This window comes from Drosophila ficusphila, unplaced genomic scaffold, assembly GCF_018152265.1.
Source record: "Drosophila ficusphila isolate 14025-0441.05 unplaced genomic scaffold, ASM1815226v1 contig_198, whole genome shotgun sequence".
Lineage (NCBI taxonomy): Eukaryota > Metazoa > Arthropoda > Insecta > Diptera > Drosophilidae > Drosophila > Drosophila ficusphila.
In genome coordinates this window covers 9,981,792-10,004,335 of record NW_025064092.1, presented here as the reverse complement: position 1 = coordinate 10,004,335, position 22,544 = coordinate 9,981,792, and the positions used below count along the sequence as shown (strand labels likewise).

Genomic DNA, 22,544 nt, shown 5'->3' with positions numbered 1-22,544 from the left:
GATCGATGATATTGTGGTTGCCGACGCCGGCGATTACGAGTGTCGAGCAAAGAACATGTTGGGCGAGGCCAGTGCCGTGGCCTCCATTTCCGTTCAGGAGCCAACCATTGTGCAGGTGATGCCCAACAAGAACACGATTAGCCTCACGGAGGGCGACGAACTCTCGCTGGAATGCGTCGGCAGTGGAGTCCCCACTCCGTCCGTCGAATGGAGCCAACCCAATGAGCGTTCGGGATATCGGCCATCGGCATTCGGCGATTCGGGAATAAGCAACACGGCCGTGGTGAAGATCTACCGCGTCACCCAGGCGGATGCGGGTATCTACACCTGCTCTGGCTACAATGAGGCTGGAAATGATGTGTTCCACGTGCGCGTGGACGTGCAGCCCAAGAGGGGTGACATCGGAGCAGGTGAGTCAACAGTTGAAACGAACCAAGAAACTGGGTTTCAAGGTTCGGGGTTTAATACGCATGTTTAAGGAAATTTTATAGTTCGTCAATCATATGTCAACTCATCCCAGACTAAGTTCGAAAGCTCCTTTTTAACTCCGTTTACATTTACAATCAAGATTCCGACGTGGAAACCGATCCCAGGCTGCCCTACTCCCCCACGCAGCGACCCTATAGCCCGCCATCCGGCAACAATGAGCGCCTGTCCACCGAGTTTGGCGCCAACGTGACCCTGACCTGCGAGATCAACCACCACTTGACCGCTCAGTGGCAGCGCGTGGATGGAGCGCCCTTGCCGCCAAACGCCTACATCAGGAGGAACAGTCTGGTGATTGTGTACGTGGAGGAGCAGAACCTGGGTCAGTACCGCTGCAATGGACTCGATCGCGACGGCAATGTGGCCGCTTATGTGATTAGGGAGCTTGTCCAATTGCCCCTGCCGAGGATCACCTTCTATCCCAGCATTCCCCTGAAGACGAAGGCCGGCCAGAACTATGATCTCGACTGTCAGGTGGAGAACGTCCGTCCCGAGGATGTGCATTGGACCACCGATAATAACCGACCACTGCCCAGGTGAGAACACTACCTATATATACATTTATACTACACATACTATACATTGAAGATGGAATCATCACCTAAATCTACCAATACCCATTTTTTCACCTCCACCAGCTCGGTTCACATCGAGGGCTCTCTCCTTCGCTTCGAGTCCATCACCCCGGCGGCTGCCGGTGGATACCGATGCTCCGCCTCCAACGCGTATGGAAACCGATCCGAGACCGCAATGGTGTTGGTGACCACCGGGCCATACCAGCCAGTTCCGCAGTCCCAGGTGCAGAGGCACCGCGAGGGCGAGAGCATTCAGCTGAAGTGTAGTTTGACCACCCAATACGGCGGCGAGGTGCAAGGCGATATCCAGGTGAGATCTTAGAAAAGTTTCAATCCATATAGAATCCTTTTGAGCTCCGAAACTAAAGGTACACATTGTTTAAAGCCTATATACGTTATCTTATAGTACAATAGCACTAAACAAGATTGCTTTGATTCGTAATCGATTATTAATCGATTATAATTGGCGATATCCGTTTCAGTTCGATTGGTACCGTGAGGATGGCACCGCTCTGCCGAACAACGCCCGCTCAAACAGTCCGGTGCTGGTGCTGACCAAATTGCGACCGGAAGACGAGGGCCGCTACATTTGCAAATCGTACGATCTGGTCAGAAGGCAGTACCTGGTTCCAGTCTCCATCGATTTGCAAGTACTAAGTGAGTAATCGCAACGCGTTCGGTTTTCTGGGCTTTCCGGATCTCCGACTCCGCAGTCAAAAGGTGTCTTGCCCGGCAAGAAAAGCCCAGCTCCTCCTATCTCTCCCCTGAAAAAAAGTACTTCCCATTTTCAACAAAACGAATGACCCATTCTACAATGAGTTCACTCCGAAAGAAAGAAATTTGAACAAATCCTTTGTTAGGCCAGCACGAAAATGAAACGAAATAAGTAAGAAATGACAAAAAAAAAAGAAAAGAAAAGAGTAACTTTCTTAAAAATAAGAGAAGAAGAATTTTCAAGGATTAGGCTTTGTTTAAGCAGGTTTGATTGTTCGCTGATTTTACTAATTCCCCACCCTATATATATATATATATATATACAAAGACGCCTATATATAAACACATCAATGTTAACCTAAACTTAAAAGCCAAACCACGAAATCGAAAGCAGAACAAATCCTGTATATACGCAAGCAGAAACTGTCAGTCCCTACCTAAACACCTAAAACAACATCTATGTCTAGCACTATAAGAAGCGGTTTTAGGGTCCTACAAATACACACTCTGTATATAACAAATGATCAAGCAAACAAATATCGAAATCATTGTCAAAACTGGTGACGGAGCCACAATCTAAAAACGAGACAATTGTCATACATGTTTAATACAAGTCCATTGCATGCAAAGTCCAAATCCGAGAATTTCCCAAATTTCTTATTCCATTTTTTTTTACTTTTAAAATTGAAACTCTAGAAATTTAAGCTCTGAACAAAAACAAAAACGAAATTTACCCCCAAAGACCACCATCGCACACTTTTATATATATTTACCAAACATACCTAAAACTTGATAAATCTTAAGCTTACCAAAATGGCTGCCAAAAACATTTTTAATACGATACATTTAAGTAAACCCCACTAAAAGTGAAAATAAAACCTTATATTAACATTAAAACTGGCACAGCAAAATGTGTAAAGCAAATTGTAACATATTCTTTTTATTTATTTCCCCAATACCTTGCAGATGCCAAATGTTAGGGATATATATTTTAAATTGTCTGTCCGAAGTGTTACAACAAGTACAGGTTATTTTTATACGTAGTAATATTGGATTTTAACACATTTACATTGCCTTTTATATAATTGGGATATTTTAACTGTACTGCTTATCTTAAAAGTATACTAAAAATTCAAATAAATTAACTACACGTTTCAAGAAACAAATATACATAAAGCTCTGCAAGATTATTCTGAGCTTCGGTTGACCGATTCTGGCCCTTCTTTGTTGCGTTCCTATTAACATTAATGCATTATTTTGGTGTCGGCTCCACTTTTCCTACCCCAACTGCCCCCGGTGTTTGTTTGTTTCAGTCCAATTAGGTATTTGCTAATTTGAATTGTCTTTTTCCCAATGGGTTTTGGTTATCAACTGTTTGTTTGTGTTTTTGTGTATTAATAAGTGTCAACCAATGACAAAGTTAATTATTTAAAATATAAGCACTGCACAAAATCTACCATTGTGTTCACCACTTAATTCTTGACTTTCGAAATCATCACCGAATTCGCACCGAAATTTGCACACTGAAAACAAATACTCGTACGAATGTAACCAGCACAAATTCAGTATTGTAAATAATACCACAACTTTTGCCTTGACTCAGATAAAATCAGTCAAACAGTCAGATACAGAAGAATCAGTTTGAAGAAGAATCCTTAACAGATTTATGTAGGTTTTAGTTCCACCTACTTTTTTATGCAAATGGAACACATTAATTAATTTCATATTTATTTCTTTCTCTCTCACGCTTTTCTTCTCTCTCTCCCACTTTTTTACATGTGCGCTTGTTGAAATATTTTTAAATTACCCTTTGACTTGAATTGACATAAACTGTTTATCTATATATAATACATGGTACACTGTGTGCGCTTTTTGGCGGAACCTCTGTTAACAAAAAACAACACACAAAAAAACACAAACAAATTAAATGATATGGCATGCAACCGCGATCAATCAATCAATCGATCAATCAATCAATCGAACGACGCGACTACGACCACGCAGGAAAAACCACCCAGTATCCTTACAATCGGTTCAAGGGCGGCGTCTCCCTGAAAGACACGCCCTGCATGGTTTTGTATATTTGTGCAGGTGTGTTTCAGCCACCGCCGCCTAACCAAATCTAATCGCAGCGATCCTCCATTATATGATATCAATATTGTTTGTATTTTCTTTTCATTCTTTTATTTTGGTTTATAATTTTTTTTTTTCGTTTGATTTGCATTTGTTTTGTATTATTAATATAATGATCTTTAAATCTGTATTATGTACTGCCTAACCCTAGCAATAGAAGTTTTATAAAAAAAAAAAAAAAAACAATCAAAAATAATACAACAAACCTGTAAAAAGTTGCTTTAATGAAACCCGCCAACCCGCCACGTCCACTAATGCACAAAGTCCCTCGATGGATCATCAACTATATACTAGAGCACCAATATATCCCCTCCAGCATGTACGGACTCCCAATAATCAGTAGCATTACCCACACTAAAGGGCAGGTTACGTTCATTAGGTCCCCCGGGTTTTCAGTTGTACGTATGTAAAGCGTTAGGAACTGCTACTAACCAAGGGCTTTAGTGCTGTGGAATCTGTCAATTATTGCTAATATTTAATTCCGCAAAAAAAAAAAAAAAAAAAAAAAAAAAACGAAACTACCGAAATACTGAACTTACCGAAAATACTGAAAATTAAAAATAAATAAAAACACGTCGCAGACTTCAAGAGCAGCAAACTGTCACCATCAAAGCCCCTGAATTCTGGACCCACCACAGTCCGACCATCGGCGAACCCGTACGCCTGCCAACCCAGCGATTTCAAGTGTGTCTCCCATCCACACACCTGTATCAAGGCCAACATGGTGTGCGATGGCATTTACGACTGTACGGATCACTCGGACGAGTTCAACTGCATCGCTGGCGGCAAGGGAAGCGGAAAGTCGGAATCCGGCTCGGGATCTGGAACCTTTAAGCGCTGGAAGAAGCATCAAAAGCCAGGAGGGAGAGTACCAACCATCAAGGATCGAAAGCTGAGGAGGCGCAGCTTTGGTTGGTCCAAAAGTTTTCTCTTTACCACCACCGCAAAAGCTTTCATTCACTCTCTGCCCCGGTATCGCTATTTAATACCCAACTGTACTTATTCGAATCCCAAACTCCCCTCTCCACTTTCCTAGATCCCTCTATCCTTTCCGATATCTGTTTTTCCACTATCTCTTCTATATCTCTTTGGCTGTATAAATTCGTATTGCTCGTGGGTGCACAAAATCGTAGGGTTGAAGCGATTGAAATTGGCACTCGAATGAAGGATAACCAGCGATAACCGATCAACAGCACCAAACTACATACTCAATCGAGAAGTAAAAAGGAAGAAACGGCTCACACGCACTCTGAGGGGCTAATGTAGCTTTAAATCCAACAAATAACTATAAAAACTAGCCTAGCGATTAATAAATACTCTTAGAGTTAACGGGTTGGCATTTCAACAATATTTACCCGAGGATGTATGTACTTGTCAATTTGCATGCGGCAGGCCATTGTTACTAACATTATAACTTAAACATACAAAAGTAGTGTAAATAATACGATACACTCAGATCCGACCCACAAACACATCTACATATGCGCACTCTTATCCACATGATAAACCAATAGTTATGTAATCGAAATTTTGTAAATTGTATCAATAACTGTATATATATAGACCCTTTTATGTATTTCTGTGACTCAAACGAAACCGAAATGAAACACCTGTGATTTAGCGGTAACCCAAGTTCAAATTAAATCTGTAGAATTCGGCACTCGAGATACAAATCTAAATCGAAAACTAGAATAAACCCAATCGAAAAGACCCCATTCGTAACCCCACATGTATTCGTTTTCTGTGTGATTCGATCCGTAGCAGTATTGAGTAAAAACGTAGCTCCATAAAGTAGTCAACCTCACCAATTCACCTAGACCCCTTTCTGTCGCTCTCTCTAAATGTATATCGTATATCTATGTATTGTCTAACTAGGAAACCAAATTCCAAATCAAAAACAAACTAAAACAAAACCAAGTGCGATATGAATCGAACCAAATTAATTGACAAATATAAACATAATATTAAAGTTTCGATAAACCTTTCAACGATAACCAATTGCAACTTTTTGTTCGATAATTATCGCCTTTTTTCTGTTTGAGACACAACTTTTGACCTATTATTTTGCTAACCGTTTTCTCTTTCTGTGTATTTTTTACTATCTTATTCCCATTTCCATGAATCAAACCACACACACAAATACTCCACCCACACACTACACATATCTACACACTCACACAAACATAAAAACACATGCACCCATGCACTTGTGAATTGTCGCTGAATTGTGAACGTTCCGCCGAACATCCTTGTCGTCCTTGTCGACCTGTCGCCCCCTGTCAATGTGTATCTGTGTATCTGGTGTCCCGTTTGGCTGTGGCTGTGTTGGGCGATATCAGCGGCGACCCCGCCCCCCTACAACCCCGCCTACCTGCCGCCGCCGTTGCCAACGACGCCCCCACAATCGCCGGAAAGGAATCGCGACTACAGCCTGAAACTGGACCAGCAATCGTCGAACCTGCGGGTGGGCGAGTCCACCGAGGTCGAGTGCCAGTCCTCCGACGACACCTACACGGATGTCGTGTGGGAACGGGCCGATGGAAGTCCACTCAGCGACCATGTCCGGGTGAGTACGATCTCCATTTTAACCCTCAGAAAGGTGTTCCTTAAAAAGATCCGAATTACTGTTTCTTACATTTGCATATTTGTGCTTTTAAAAGTTAAGTTATTTTTGTGAATATTCATCTGACCTTTGAACTTCTCTAACTTTTTTCTTCACTCCATTGAATCCCTGCAGCAAGTGGGCAACAGCCTGGTCTTCAGTGACGTGGAACTGATCGATGCCGGTAACTATGTATGCAAGTGCAAGACGGACGAGGGAGATCTCTACACCACCAGCTATGAACTTGAGGTGGAAGACAAGCCCCATGAACTGAAGAGCTCCAAGATAGTCTACGCCAAGGTGGGCGGTAATGCCCAGTTGCAGTGTGGAGCCGATGAATCCAGAGAGCCCACACACCGCTGGTCTCGCCAATATGGACAGCTTCAAGCGGGTCGCAGTCAACTCAATGTAAGTTTCGGGAACCTAACTTATGAACTTATATAACTATTTTAGAAAGCTAAGGCTCTTAACCTTGCTTAAGACAATATATAATTTCATTATGTTTATAACTTCTTTATAATTGCAGGAGAAGCTTTTACTGGACAACGTGCAGGCAAATGACGCCGGAACCTACATCTGTACAGCCGTATACGCCGACGGCGAGACGGCCGACTTCCCCAGTATTTTGGTCGTAACGGGGGCGATTCCCCAGTTCCGGCAGGAACCACGCAGCTACATGAGCTTCCCCACGCTTCCGAACTCCTCGTACAAGTTCAACTTTGAGCTCACATTCCGCCCGGAAAATGGCGACGGGTTGTTGCTTTTCAATGGCCAAACACGCGGAACCGGTGACTATATCGCATTGTCGCTTAAGGATCGCTACGCGGAGTTCCGCTTCGATTTTGGTGGTAAGCCATTGTTGGTGCGAGCAGAGGAACCGCTGGCACTGAATGAGTGGCACACCGTTCGGGTGAGCCGCTCCAGGAGGGACGGATACATCCAGGTGGACGAACAGCATCCGGTGGCCTTCCCCGCTCTTCAGCAGGTACGATCATAAAGCTTATTTCCTAAACGGGATTACACTTTTACACTTTTGACTTCATTTCTTGTCCCCCAAAACAGCTGCCTCAACTTGATTTGATTGAGGACCTGTACATTGGCGGAGTGCCCAACTGGGAGCTCCTGCCCGCCGAAGCGGTTAGTCAGCAGTTGGGCTTCGTCGGCTGCATCAGCCGATTGACCCTGCAGGGACGCACCGTGGAGCTGATCCGCGAGGCCAAGTTCAAGGAGGGCATCACCGACTGCCGGCCCTGCACCCAAGGCCCCTGCCAGAACGACGGCGTGTGCCTGGAAAGCCAGACGGAGCAGGCGTACACCTGCATCTGCCAGCCGGGATGGACGGGACGCGATTGTGCCATCCAAGGTAACCAGTGCACGGCAGGAGTGTGCGGCGCCGGAAGGTGTGAGAATACGGAGAGTGACATGGAGTGCCTGTGTCCGCTGAACCGAACTGGCGACCGATGCCAGTACATCGAGCATTTGAGCGAACACAGCCTGAACTTCAAGGAGAACAGCTTCGCCGCTTACCAGTGAGTTACCAGTAAACACACACAAAAAAGGACTTAAATAATTATTTTACCGATTTCCGCTCCCCGTAGAACTCCGAAACTGACCAAAGTGAACATCACGCTCTCCTTGCGTCCCACGAGTTTGCAGGACTCAGTGATTCTGTACACAGCGGAATCCAGTTTGCCCAGCGGCGATTATTTGGCTCTGGTACTCCGTGGTGGGCACGTTGAGCTGCTCATCAATACGGCCGCCCGTTTGGATCCAGTTGTGGTGCGATCTGCGGAGCCACTGCCTCTGAACCGCTGGACAAGGGTCGAGATTAGGCGGCGATTGGGCGAGGGAATCCTGCGGGTGGGCGATGGACCAGAGCGAAAGGCCAAGACGCCGGGACAAGATCGCATTTTATCCCTGAAGACGCCGCTCTTCGTGGGCGGATACGATCGTTCAACGGTCAAGATCAACCGAGATGTGAACATCACCAAGGGCTTCGATGGTTGCATATCCAGGCTCTACAGTTCCCAGAAGGCTGTGCAACTGTTGGCGGACATCAAGGATGCGGCCAACATCCAGAATTGTGGGGAAACCAATGAGATAGGAGCCGATGAAGACAACGACACTGAGCCACAAATCCCGCTCCCATCCTCAGAGGCTCATGAGGATGAGCTGCAGCCATACGTGTTCGCTCCTTGTGCCAGCGATCCCTGCGAGAACGGAGGCAGCTGCAGCGAACAGGAGGGCGAGGCCATCTGCGCCTGTCTCTTTGGCTTCAGTGGCAGATACTGCCAGGAGCGTAAGTCAACCTAAGAAACAATACCTAACAAACAAAACCCAAACCACCTATCATATTTCAGACATCCAACTGGGATTTAATGCCTCGTTCCACGGCGATGGGTACGTCGAGCTGAATCGCACCCACTTCCATCCTGAATTGGAGCAGTCGTACAGCTCCATCGGCATTGTGTTCACCACCACCAAGGCGAACGGCCTGCTGTTCTGGTGGGGCCAAGAGGCCGGAGTGGAGTACACCGGACAGGACTTCATCGCTGCCGCCGTCGTTGATGGCTATGTGGAGTACTCGATGAGGCTCGATGGCGAGGAGGCTGTCATCCGGAATAGCGATACCCGCGTGGACAACGGAGAACGACACATTGTGATCGCCAAGCGGGTGGACAACACCGCCATTCTGGAGGTCGATCGTATGCTGCACTCGGGTGAGACCCGTCCAACCAGCCAGAAGACCATGAAGCTGCCCGGCAATGTGTTCGTCGGTGAGTGCTGCTAAATAATGAGTAATATATTAAGCAAAAAGAGTCAGTTTTTATTAGTTAAAGTTAATTTTTGGTTCAAAATTTGTGTACTAAACGTTTCCCATATACTTGTGTATGCCTTTCTTGTTTACGAAGCTTTAGAAATCGATACCTATTTAAATATGTTGCTCTACATTGGCTTCTTTATATTAAGGAAAACATTTAACTGAATACCCTTTTCTTTTTTTCCAGGTGGCGTTCCCAATATTGCTTTGTTCACGGGTAACCGCTACAATTATAACTTTAATGGCTGCATTGTGGTCGTCGAAGGCGAAACCGTGGGCCAAATCAACCTTAGTTCAGCTGCCATTAATGGAGTGAATGTCAACGTGTGTCCCGCGTAAGTAGACTACACCTTTCTTAAAAATAACAAAACCCCAGCTTTCGTCACTCATCGATCCCCGCCCGCTGCGATTAGTCTGTGGAATCCTTCTAGCCTTGTTCACCAGGAGATCGGTGATGATGTTGTGATGGATAACCATCTAGATGGCAAGGATCTGAGTTTCTTCGACGAACTGGATCACCCACCACCGGTGCATATATTTTATCCGCGTCCCAAGACCAACCAGTTTATCACCAGCAAGGCACATCGAGTGGCACTATCCCTATCCCTGGGTGCATCGATCGTCCTTTTGAATTATCGTTCATCGATGATCTCACTTTGACTGCTAGACGCCCCCAGCTAAGCTCAACTTATCGGGGTCTTAACGGGAAATATATCGAGTCAGGCAGGGTCATCGTTAATCGATGGCAGTTGACTTGAAGCATCCCAACTCCTTTCTTTAATGCGAAAGGAATCTTAATCGAATTTTTTGTTCCATTTTTGTTAAACTAAAATATAGGCGGCTATGACTCTATGCTTAGACCAGTAGGACAATGTTCTTCTTCTCATTTTTCTTTTTGGTTAATTATCTTTGAGTATTATTAAAATATTCAAAATAATTATTCCTGTTCTCTTTTTATTGCCCATATTCAAAAATCTGCATAGTGTCTTAGCCGTATAACCCATATAGTAATATAGCATTGAGAGTGTTACAATTGAAATTATCGTGCCATATCATTGCAGAATATCATGTTATAGTATACAAAGTATAGTTAGAACCGCAGCTAGATAAACAAACGTAGATAATCGTTTAGTAATAAGCCATCCCAAAGGATACTAAGACTTTAAGTGTGTTTTTTTTTCTAGTTAATTAGCACCGAATCGAACATATACGGTATTGTTACAAACCTAATCTAGTGTTAGTCACTTATAGTTGGATTGTTCTTGTTTCGAAGCCAAGCTCAGGGCACACAACTCTAAAGCTATACTACCACAAGACACCAACTATATATATATATAGTATAAAACTCTTTCATAGATAGGTAATCGAACATAAACGTAAAAGGTAGTCGAAGCTGTCCTTGCTTTGTGACCATAGCTATAAACACTCTTAAACATTATAATAACATTCGAGGGCAGTGCGTTTAAGTTGAATTATGTACTTGAATGCATTTATTTTAACCCGATCTCAATCAACCTCAAAAAGCTGACTCCAACTGTGTTTAATTATTATTTCATGCAGGAGAATATTATTCCAACCAAAGCAGATCGATAGAACTGAAACGCACAGTTGCTCACTTACCCGTACTTAAATTAATGCTTAAAATCATACAAAAAAATTCATACCTTATATACACAAGTACATATGTATTGATATGGAACCTTTCGAAGAAATTAAAGTTCTTCGCGTTGAGGCAAAGTCTGAAAATGTCGTTTGGCCAGGCTTTTAAACAACTTTTACACAACTCTTAATATATGCATTATAGTTGCAAATAATTCCTATTTCTGGGATTTCTAACCTTATGTTTTCGATATCATTTTTGGGGGCTATAAATATTAATTTATTTGAATCTTTTACCATTCATTTCATTTTTATTTATTATATATTTGTTCGTATTTTTTGTTAATTAATTTTTATTTTACTTTATCTTTGATTTTACTAGTAACGACGAACCCTTGGGTGGAACCGAGCCGCCAGTCGTATGAGGATACAACCAGCAACCGAAATTAGCTTTTTAATTAACCATTACAAAAGAAACAAAAACAAAATTTTTATATACATATACAACATATGCATAAGCCCCAAGCAAAACCACAAAAAAATTTGAATATTATATGGAAAGCAGATAATGTGAAAACAAAAAAAGAAAGAGAGAAACGATCACTTCTACTACAATTGCTTCTTTGATCCTTAAGCCTAGGTTAAAGATTGTAACAAGAGAAAAGCAAATATCACAAACATTTATTTAACAAAAACGCCATGCGAGAAGTGAAACGAAACAGAAACAATAATGCAAGTAATGCAAATAGTAAAGATAATACAGATAAAGCCTAGAACCCTAAGAACTAACTAACTAACTCGAGCAACAACAACGCATACTAGCCAACTGCAACCACAACAACCACAATAGTGAAGGAATTTTAAATACTATTTTATTTCCTAGCCTAAAACTATGAATATGGTATGAGTCGTTTTTTGTAAACCCAGTGTTTAATGTTGGAAATCGGAAATCGGAAATTGGCCCTGCACACACACTCAAACACACAAGTTATTAAATAAATACCAATTGATATCATATTTACGATAAATGAAATACTATGAATGCAACTATTGTGAACGAACGAAACCCGTCGAGTGGATAAAAAACAAAAGCAGAAGATATATATTAAAATGAAATCAAGAATATTTTGGACAGTGTTTAAATTTGGGAGGCACTCATCATCAATCAATCATAAAACTCATCAATCAAAATTTCATTACATTTGCATGTTTAACAATATGTTTAAAGGACTTTCCAGGACAAAGGTAAATATATTTTTATATCCTATAAATTAACTTTAAAAAATGTCTTTAAAAAGAAAGTTTTATATATGTATGTATGAGCCAAGTTTATAAAGTTTCAACCAAGGTAGATAGTGAGTTAAAACATGGCCAGAAAGAGTTAGCAACTTAGACCTTTAAAAGTATTTACATTTCAGCACGTGTTTCGGCAGAGTGTATTGGAGAGCTTAAGGACTCTCCCCTCATTCACTCTCTTGCAAAGAGAAGTCACTTGCGCAGCCTCCACCACTTGCGCAGCCTCCAACTCTCTCTCTCTCTCTCTCTGTCTCGTTTTTTAACAGAAATCTTACAGGAACAATTTTTTTTTTTACATTTCTGAGCAGTGGCAGAATTTTCCCCCTTTTCGCCTATAAATCGGGCTCTGTCGCTGCTTGGGAGATGTAAAGAAACGTGTATTTCTGTTAGCCAACAGCTTGGCTATTTTAAACAACAGATACTATTGCCGTTTCTTTCGCACTTATGAGAAAACACCCTTTCACTCGCACTCATTCTAAGTATTGTCTACGGACTAACTGACATCGTTCGGGTCCCTTAACGATCGGGTGGCTCCCTCGGGTCGCCTTAGCGAATTTTCACGTTTTGGGGGGAAAACGTCTTTCAAAGTTTAAAGTTTCTGTTAGCCAGGTTGAAAAAAGCGCCTCTAGCGGAAAAAAACGAGTGGTTCAGTTTCAGCCCGTCAACGTTCGGGTGGCGCTCTCGGAGCCGACGAGACCACCTCATACTCATTCTACCATGGACCGACGAGACCACCTTATACTTGTTCTACCATGGCTCAGCGCAGCACCTTCGCTTCGTCGCCGATCAAGAAAGACGTGTGTGCGGAGCAGAGAGCGCTGGAAAATACGGGAGGAATATATTAGTAACCCTTGGCGCCCGCGTAGTGCTAATTACCTGTATTTGTTTACCCTTTTTTTTGCTGTTTCAAAAAAGCCTGTGAGTGTTTCAGCCTTTAGCTGCATTTTAATTAAGAAGTGCCCAAGTCGTCTACAAATTCCCGGTGCGAGAGAAGGCGAGCGAGAAAAGTGCGTGTGCCAAGTTTGTTTTTATTTTTAAAACGGCAACCGGCTAAAAAGGCAGCGGCGTCGGGTAGGAAAACACCTAATAACTATAAATTATGGTCTCGGCGGAGCATCAATAATTTTCGAATGTTTGTCAAATTGCGGGGAAATGGACGAGTGATCCCCAGATCCCCAGATATCCGTATATCGTACATTCAGCGGATGTGACTAAGGGCCACGAAATTCAATTTAAATTGATGCCAATCACCGTATTTTCGTGTGTGTTATTTGAAAGGCTTTGAAAATGCCATAAAATTTTAATAGGTTTATTTTATTTGGGTTGCCTTTCCTCTCGGCTCTTATTGTTCTTTTACTACTTGTTTTTTGTCTGATGAGAAAAATCGCAAAGAATGCCGCGTCAAGTGATCAAAATCTAATCAAAATATTTACCGTTCGTTTAGCGTGCGACAAAGAGACGGGGATCGGTGCGAAAAGGAGAGGAGTGTAGAGGATTTAACAGCCCTTTGAAATTGCAGCAGGCAGCAGGTGAGTTTTAAAACGGTAAATTGCCAATGGCTCGAAAGTAGTTCATCTGGTCAGCATAGTCCGTAAAAGTCCGTAAATCAGACGACACCCCCCTCCCCCCCCCACCGCCCACTTTTCGCATAACCACTGCCATATCGATCGATTCCAGTTGACAAGTTTTTCGCGATGGCCATGTGGCTATGTCCTTTTTTGGCCAACGGCGATGGCCAATGTGCAATGGCCAATTGCCAACTGCCGTTACTTTTATGCGTCAACTGGCCCCCAACAAAAATAAAAATAACAAGTGTTGCGCATCAAATTCAGCGCGTACAGAAACCAGAAAGTCGAGAGCCAAACCTGTCATTTGAGGGGGTGGGGCTGGGTGGAAAGGACCATCCTTCATTCCCGCTTATTTGCTCGTATTTAACATTAATGAACTGTCTCTGTGCTGGGCATTATAAAATAACCCCAATTTAAAGAGTTAGGTAACATAACTTTATTTCCACTTGAATGGCTTCTATATCTCGGGCAAATATTTGGGATAAAAGGAACTGCAAGTGTACCCTAAGGCTTAGTTATTGTTTTAAACTATTTATAAACTGTCACTCTTAGTGAAGTTCAGCTGTAGTTCGAGAACGCACATTTTTGTTGGTATTGGCAAAAGGCGAGAGAGCGGGATGCAACATGCAGCTGGGCACAGAACACGATCATCCGGGAGAAAAAGAGATACAGAGATATATCCAGAGAACCGGACTGTTGGCTAAAACCAATACCGAAGCCAAAGAGCATTCCTATTTTCCAGCCCGTTCCCGCTAACAATAAATCAAAGGGCTGAGGGGGAAAGGAAAAGTCCAACAATAAAAATCAAGGCAAGTGTCGTCGTCTCATTCTGCAGGCCAAAAAGGGAATGGGCTTGGAAGTAGGAATGGAAGTGGGATGGGAATGGGAATGGGAATTGGAATGGGAATGAGAATGGTCAGAGGAGAGCCTTTGTCTCGTTGTTGATGGGATTTCATTATTACTTTCGATTGTGGCCCATTGAGACACTCAGTTCCCTTGCTCCATCTTGTTCTTCATCGAAAATGCAGACAAACAAAAAGGTCTCTGGGTCCAAACAAAAATAAACACGCCAAGCAGCATCAGCATCGGCATCATCATCATCACCGTCATCGCTCCCATTCCCATTCCCAATCCCAATCTCATACCATCCATACATCCACATCCACATCGTCATCTTCCCGGACTCCTTGGCTGCAACTCTAATCGCATAAGCAGATAGACCAGGTGAATTGAGGATAAGGGGAGCGCAAAAGACTGGGCCACACTGAAAGGTAGAAAATAAATAAAGCGATAAATGGAAAATAAATTTCGAAAAATTGCTTTTCAAGTGGGCCTGCATCGGCATCAGGACCCCCGCTCCGAATCGAAGATCTTTTGTGTTTGATGGTGGCCTCCCAGGTTCAATAACTAACTGACTTTTCAGACCGGCTACCGATCTGAAACTTTTAACTGGGAATTGGTCCATAATGAGACAGTATTACTAGGCTAGTAACCTAAGTCTTTAGTTGGTATATGCAGTTAAATTGATTATTTTTAAGTTCTCAAACTCGAAAAATGTGGTAAAATTCGATACGTCCGAGAAAATCCCCAAGACTTGGACCATAATTTTCCCATTATTAGCGGTCAACTTTCATGGCCAAAACGATCGCGATCGATTCTCGCACTCCATTAATATTGATCCACTGATCTAGTTTCCATTGAACCCACATTCTGCCATATCTTCCAATCATAAAGAGGAAAACAGAAAGCGCCGAGTGCATTCGCCATTAAAATTAGACATTGACACTTTTTCCACTTGGGATTTTGTTTTCGATTCCGAAACGGATTTGGTTCCGTAAAAACGGCGCATAAAAATTATTTCACGCCACACCGAAATGGGCCCCCAAGAAATTATGATTAATGTTGAAAACATAAATTGGATTTGATTTCTGTTTGTTTGCCGCTTTCGTGCAGCTTTGTCTCGCTTTTTTCTCGCTCTTTTTTCGGTGTTTTGTGTCTTTTTCGGCGTTTTTTTTTTCATGGTCTTGGTCTTCATGGATGTATTTTTTTTTTTATATTTTGAATTTTTTCGCTAGGTAGCCGCCGCCTGTTCATTAGCACAGACTAATCATTGGAGCACAAGAGGCTGCCGTGGGGCAGGAGAAAAAACGATTGGGAAAAGGTGGCAATCAACGTGAATGAATGAATGGTTGAACTCTCGTCTCGACTTTGAATCTTGTGAATGAGCCCGAGATGCCGTGAAGGCATGAATGAGAGGTTTTTTTCCAGAGGAGGAGGGGTTCTGCTTCGTTTTAACCCGCTTTTTTTTTTGTGATCTTCGCTCTCCCCCCAGCGGAAGTGTAATTGCAGGCTGAATTGGCCCGGATTCCGATTTGGATTGGGGTTGGGAGTCATCTGGCCCGATCTTAGTTTTTTTCTCTTTGAGCGGTGCCTTTGCCTTGCTGGGGAAATTAGCTCCGAAAAAAACCCAAATAATGAAAAAGAAGAATGAGTAGTACTGCCCATCACAAAACATTAAGAGTCGGGAATGAAAAAACGGAAGCGCCATACAAGCCGCCAACATAATATGATCACATATGTTGTTCTGAGTGATGCCACGCCCCCAGTTCCCTGAAATCGGGGTTTAATGGAGGGAAGGGAGACAAGTCTCGGGCACGTAGATCTCCAGGTTATCACACTGAGTACATCGGTAGAAGCTGTGGCTTTTGGTAAACAGAAACCGGGAAGATTCCATAGGAGATTAATATAATTATTGGGATTCGTAGTGGTTGTATTTATTGGACAAGAGATGTGGGTTAGGAAAATATTGAATATTTGAAATAAGCAAATCTGTTCCTCAAAGAACGAATGTCTTTATAGAGAGCAATGTCATCGGCGGGCGAAACTAACCACAGTAGAACTACTGTTCGATCGGAGACAAAGACAGTGGTGCATAAATAAGTGCTCCCCTTGGCCGTACCGCTCCTTATCAGCGGGGACATCGGCGGTCCGTGACGATGACAACGGCAACTTTGGAGCGGCGACAGCGAACAGAGAGAGACAGATAGTGGGGGGCCAAAAAGAGACAGAAAGAGAGCGAGACAGACAGGAAGTGGGCTATTTGCACTCCAGTCCCAAAACAAGTCATAATTTTCGACAATGGGCCGCAGACGACACTACGGTTACGTGGAATTCGGCTGCCTCCGCCTTTTCCTCCTTTATCTCGCATATATCTCCGCCCTCCGGAGTTTTGATAAAGTGGCTCGTCGTCGTCGGCGGGACGAGAGACATTTAATAAGCGACAATTTAGCGCTGAAGTCTGACATTGACACAGGTAGAGAATCGCAGTAACAATGCCCAGGTAGCCTTCCCCTTCCCCTCCTCCTTGTTCTCCTTGGTTCTTTTTTTTTCTCAACCTCCTCTGTCGCGCTCAGTGATTCAGGAACTCCAGCAAGTGTTCAACAAAGTAAGCAAGAAAAACTGGAAGGGATGTGCGGATGTTGATATCTTGAGCGGAGATCGGCTGGAATGGTCGCCTGGTCTATAAAACCAATTTTAAACGCTTCACTTCGAAGTAGACAACGAAACTGTATGAATATGGCACTTAGAAATAACGTCAATGAATTGCAGAATATTGCATGGAACTTATGAAAAGATTTCTTAGTGTTGGCTTAAATATAGTTCATATGCTCGAAACATAAAGACACAGATATATTAATGCTAATCATAGGCCTTAAATATAACCGAACTTTGTGATCTACACCGACCGCAATGGAAATCTTTCAGTTGATCAATGAACGGACATAAATCCCAGCTGTTTGATGGATTAGAGCCCCGAATTCCCCCCTTTTTCCCGCGCACACCTGTTTCGGGCGGTTTTTAATTAGAGTCTCCCCCGAAAAGGGGAAGCAACTCCGAGGGGGTTTTTTTGGGGTCTTTGAATGGGAGGCCTGGGGCCACGATGATGTATTAATTTCCCACAATCACTGTGGAAATATTGAATGATTGAACTGCTTCGATTTCCGAGCAACTAACCATCGAAGCACTCGGATCCTCACAGTCAGAGGCGTGGCACGAAAGGGGGCTGAGCTCAGCACGTAGCTGTCAGCATCGGAGTGGGTAAAAAAGGGGGCGATCGCCAGCTGTGAATGGGGTTCGGTTCAGAACATTTGTGAACTCAATTAAAATAGCAGACGATCGGTATGTCTACGGCTATTTCCCCCATTTTTTTTTTTTTTGCTCCCGGGGATCCATGCAAATGCTGAAAACCGAGATTCCGATGCCGTGGCCGATGCCGATGCCGATTCGAACTTTGCACGTCTCACAAGCCCCCTCTATGTGGTAATTAAACCTGCGTGGAAACAGGAAAAAACGAAACGAAATAAACACATACCAGAGTAGGCAGTAACACGAAGAGTAGGAGACCGCGAATGAATAGACAGACATTCCTCGGCCACCGTGGGGCAATTAGAAAATGAGTTCGAAGCCAAGCCAGCGAACGCGAACGCGAACGCTAAAGCGACCGTTCCATTCCGAGATCCGAGATCCAAGATCCGAGCTCCATTCGCAGGCCAGCTCGTGTCATAGATCAGCGTTCATGATAAGCCAGATCTGGAAAAAGTTAAGCCTCTCGAGCCGCCATGTGCGGACTACCGAATACCTATGAAGGCGCTTCTCATCGAAAGCTCTTCGATTCCAATTCTTAACTTTCCTTTCAGGTGGGAATACCACTAGATCCAAAGGCCTCACTTTCATAAAGTTTGGATAAATAAGGACAGGGCTTTTGAACATTTCGGAACATTTTAGGTGGGCCAACCCACTTAACCATATTGTGAAATCCACACCCATACTCATCTGTAGTGATGACCTACACAAAAATGAGTTAATTAGTTAGTTAATGAGTGTGCTCTTAAAAAATATAAAGATACTAATAGGTTTTTAAAGCACAAAACCCAAGTACTTCCCTAAACCGTATAGTGTTTTTTTGGCATACCCTTTAACAGGCAGTTAAACAGGGTATCAAATTTGCTGCTGCGTGAGTAGAAAGCAAGCTTTCTGGGGATGGAGGGTGATCGCTCCCAGCTTGGTATTTTCTTGTCTTTCTCTCGGTTTTCTTTCATTTGATTTTTTGAAAGTCTTGCACCGGTTTAGAGAAGTGATCAGCAGAAGAGCGAATATGTTGGCAAAAATCTATAACAGTTACTCTAACAGTAACGGTGCCGATACACATTTAACTCAAGAGCTTAACCTTTTGAACCCGTTTCCCAGAAGTGTAGACATCGATCACAGTGATGTCCCCGAGTTAATGATGTCTCGTACTCCTCTTGATGTCGTTTTTCCCCCACTTTCCTTAATTGGAGGATCAATTTGCTCACTCAATCGAAACCTAAGGGGTGGGTTGAATGATGGGTGATTTGGGGAGTGAACCGACTTGGCATCTGCAATGTTCAATGAACCGTGTCTTTTGAACTAAGTTCCTCTGCCAGCTGCTGCTTTATTACCACAACTTTTCCTCTAAGCACGCACGTTCATTCATGGAAGTCGGGAAAACAGCAGCAGGGTTTTACAAGACGTTCTAACTGATTTCATTCATAAACAGATTGCCGCACAAAGTTCAAAACCCAGAAGAAGAAGAAGGGATAGAAGGATAGCGTCGCCCACGTAAAATAAACCAGGTGGGGGGATCAAAGAGCTACCTGGTAATAGGAGATAAGAAAGAGACCGATAGAAAGAGGCCTGCATTCTTAACTGCTTTATTACAAACAATGTGGCACAGTGAGCTTCCACTAAGGTGTCCAAATAACAAGGTCTTAACGCAAATAAAAACGGCAGGTAAATGGAAAACTAAACCCAAACACTTGGGAAAGCCTTTCAACCCAGTCAGTGTTAGTGCTTCGAAAAGTCCACTTTGTGGAAGGCCAACTGTAGTTCAACTGTGGAGAAGAAAGGTAGGCGTTCAGACAAAGATGAAAGGGGGCTCCAAACAGTGGCTGCTGCATCCGCATTTGCATAAGGGCCAGACAGAAAGAGAGAGAGCGATATACTCGATATGCTCGCACATAGATAGAGAGACGACCCACGGTCACGTTTGTCATTTTTTTTCCCCCGTTTTTCTTCTGTTTCGAATTTTTGTAGTTTGTCCCTGGTCTTCGGTTCACCTTGAAGCGCATACCAAAGCAAAAGGAGGAAAAGAGAAGAATGGGGAGAGGGGGGAGAATGGGGTCCAGAGAGCAAGGGCAACCTTTTCGTCGATTGTGTCTCTGGTTCTATCCCTATCCCCTCCTGCCTCCTGCCTCCTGCCTCCTGCCTCCCGCTTCCACCTCCACCGATTTCTTTCTTTCCGTTTTATTTCACTGGAAATCCAAACTGCATTCCGAGGCATCGCTTACCACCGCGATCACTGAGCATCGGCATCAGAAGCCTCCAAAACCCGTACACAGTACCCCCGAGCTCCCTTCCACTGTTAATTGTTTCCGTCTTTTGGCTAGAGTTCCTCTTCTCCTCGTCTCTTGACTCTTTTCTTGGCTTCGGCCTTTTCAAGGGCAGGCTAAATAATAATTTAAAAGAAGAACTTTATTAAAACACAACACCTTAAAAAAACTATACTAAAGGGTTATCAGAACTTCTGGCTGTTATAGCAAATACATTATATGTATATATGTACATATGTAAACATTATATGCTTTGAGTCATAAATATTCGATTCTAAAAATAATTATGACATACTTTTAAATACATAACAATAAAGAAGTACGAAGCTACCAATCTAAGGACCTCATTGTATTGTCCCCCAAGTTAATTTCCTGGCACAAGATCCCCAAGGCGAATTAACCAGTTTGAGGCGGTTTGCCAATCGAAATATTCCGAGCATTCGTTGAACCCCGAAAATAAGAGTTTCTGTTTGTACTTCAAATTTATGTTTCTCCTCGTATGTTTAGTTTTTTTTTTCGTTTGGGCTTTCGTTGTTACGTGATAAAAACTTTGTTGTCCATTGATTCCGGGAGTCTGATAAGAAATCCCTTTGGATTCTGAGGTTTCTTGGGGGAGTGGAAAAACTGGATGGAAGGAGGGACAAATAACAAACACACGTACGTCCGGAGGGTAAATAAGCGAAACAAATAAAAACAAAAATTAAATTGGGTTTATTGCATTTCATGTGAAAAGCAAACCGAGAAGAAGAAGCTGAAAATGAAACTAAAACGATCCACACACAGTTCATTCCCCCTGCCCCCGAAATTGTTCACTTTTTCGGAATCGTTCATCAAATCAAATGCCTTCAACAATGTTCAATCATTCAATCAAGCTGGTAGGCCACAAATTTGGGCCAACCTCCGCCCATTTGAACCCCTTTTATAACACACGTACCCCTTTCACGCACCACTAAGCTGCGGCAGCGCTCCAAGTGCTTCGTTTGCTTCAATTAAATGCCAAAATGCCAATTAATTAAAAGCCCATAACGGTAGAAAAGCCATTGAAAGCCCCCACCCAACAGACGCCACTGCTGGTCGGTTGATCTAAATTACAAATTTGTCGTACCCGAAAATAGATAATATGATCTAATAAAACTGAAACAGCAGTCGCACGACAATAAAAAGAGCAACACAAAGGCGGAGCCGCCTCAGGTGAGAAGGGTAAATAAACGGGGGGGCTGAAGGGGAGTATTCTCTATATATACATATATACAAAGCGGAGTATAGATCACGACATAGAGCCTCCCAAAAACCATGCCACACCGAAGAAGTGTATCAAATGTAGATGCTACTTTGTAGAATCGAAATTCATTCGCTGCTTTCTCCCCAGTCGCCAGCGATTTCGTAACTCTTCTCTTCTTCCGTTCCGCTTTGTTCTCTCACCTTTCTATTTCCCACTTTCTGCTCATGTTTATTTCTGTCTGCCACGCCCCATTGCGCCTACGTGTCTGAATTTCTGCATCAATTGCATTTTTCATGGGAAACCAACTCGAGACGGAAAGGAAATCTTCACTTCTTTACTCGAATGCCATTGCATTTCGCCTTGTATAATCCATCCGATCTTATGCCATCTCATATCGCTCCCAATGCCTTTGAGTCTCGCTGTCTTTCTTGGCCAATTAAAATCACTTGACAAAGTTGCAAGTACGAGTATACAAATCGATAAATTACCCCAGAACTTCCTTTTATAAACTAAATAAGTACTTGGTGAATTTATTCAAAATGCATCGGTCTACCCACTTCGTCGCCACACTGAATTCGAAATGAACCCCTGTAACATCGGGGAACGACGCGTGCTTAATTGCATAATTAATTTGCATCTCTTCATTTTGGCTTTATTGTGGGACTGCACGTTTTGTTTATTTTTCGACCAATACCATACCAATTGAGTTGTTTTGATCTCTGCGTTTACTATGCCATCATAAATTTTCGACTGGCCATCGATGACGAAATTGCCGCCCGAGAAGCTTGGATTTCAGTCGCCAATATATTTTGCGCCGTCTCTCCAAAGGGGAAAAGTGTGCAAAACTTGAGCCTCGCGAAATTTATGGAATGGAATTGTAAGCCGACACCGCTGCACGTTCCTTTTTTCAAGTGAGTGAGTGGGCAGATTCAGATTCGGATTCAGACTTCGCTATGCTCCTTTAGTTTCAAGGGGTATACGACTGGGTAAATCATTGGCATTGGAAGTATTCAAAGTTTTAGTTTGAACGCAAACTTGTTTCATAGCGAAATTATTTAGGAAGCATTTCTTGAATTGAGTTGTTCATTTAATCAATATTAACGTCTCCCTAAAAGGAG

At 43.1% G+C, this 22,544-nt stretch overlaps 2 protein-coding genes across 5 annotated transcripts in view; both read left to right on the top strand.

The window, feature by feature from the left end:
* LOC108092818 (basement membrane-specific heparan sulfate proteoglycan core protein) overlaps positions 1–12,055 on the top strand; it is a 76,756-nt gene extending 64,701 nt beyond the window's left edge. The window contains 12 exon segments of the mRNA XM_017192596.2: positions 1–410; positions 569–1,022; positions 1,125–1,371; positions 1,544–1,718; positions 6,248–6,474; positions 6,646–6,918; positions 7,037–7,495; positions 7,573–8,039; positions 8,109–8,809; positions 8,871–9,287; positions 9,519–9,666; positions 11,313–12,055. Of these exon segments, the coding sequence (XP_017048085.1) occupies positions 1–410; positions 569–1,022; positions 1,125–1,371; positions 1,544–1,718; positions 6,248–6,474; positions 6,646–6,918; positions 7,037–7,495; positions 7,573–8,039; positions 8,109–8,809; positions 8,871–9,287; positions 9,519–9,666; positions 11,313–11,355 (4,021 nt within the window). The 3' untranslated portion in view covers positions 11,356–12,055.
* Positions 12,056–12,156: 101 nt separating this feature from the next.
* Positions 12,157–22,544, top strand: part of LOC108092821 (interference hedgehog) — a 29,181-nt gene continuing 18,793 nt past the window's right edge. The window contains exons 1-2 of one of the 4 annotated variants that reach the window (XM_017192625.2): positions 12,157–12,175; positions 13,671–13,755. The gene's annotated coding sequence lies outside the window, so the exon portion shown is untranslated. Of the gene's footprint in view, positions 12,176–12,967; positions 13,298–13,670; positions 13,756–22,544 lie in introns of those variants that run through there. The other 3 variants (XM_017192624.2, XM_017192622.2, XM_017192623.2) reach the window with 3 other exon arrangements.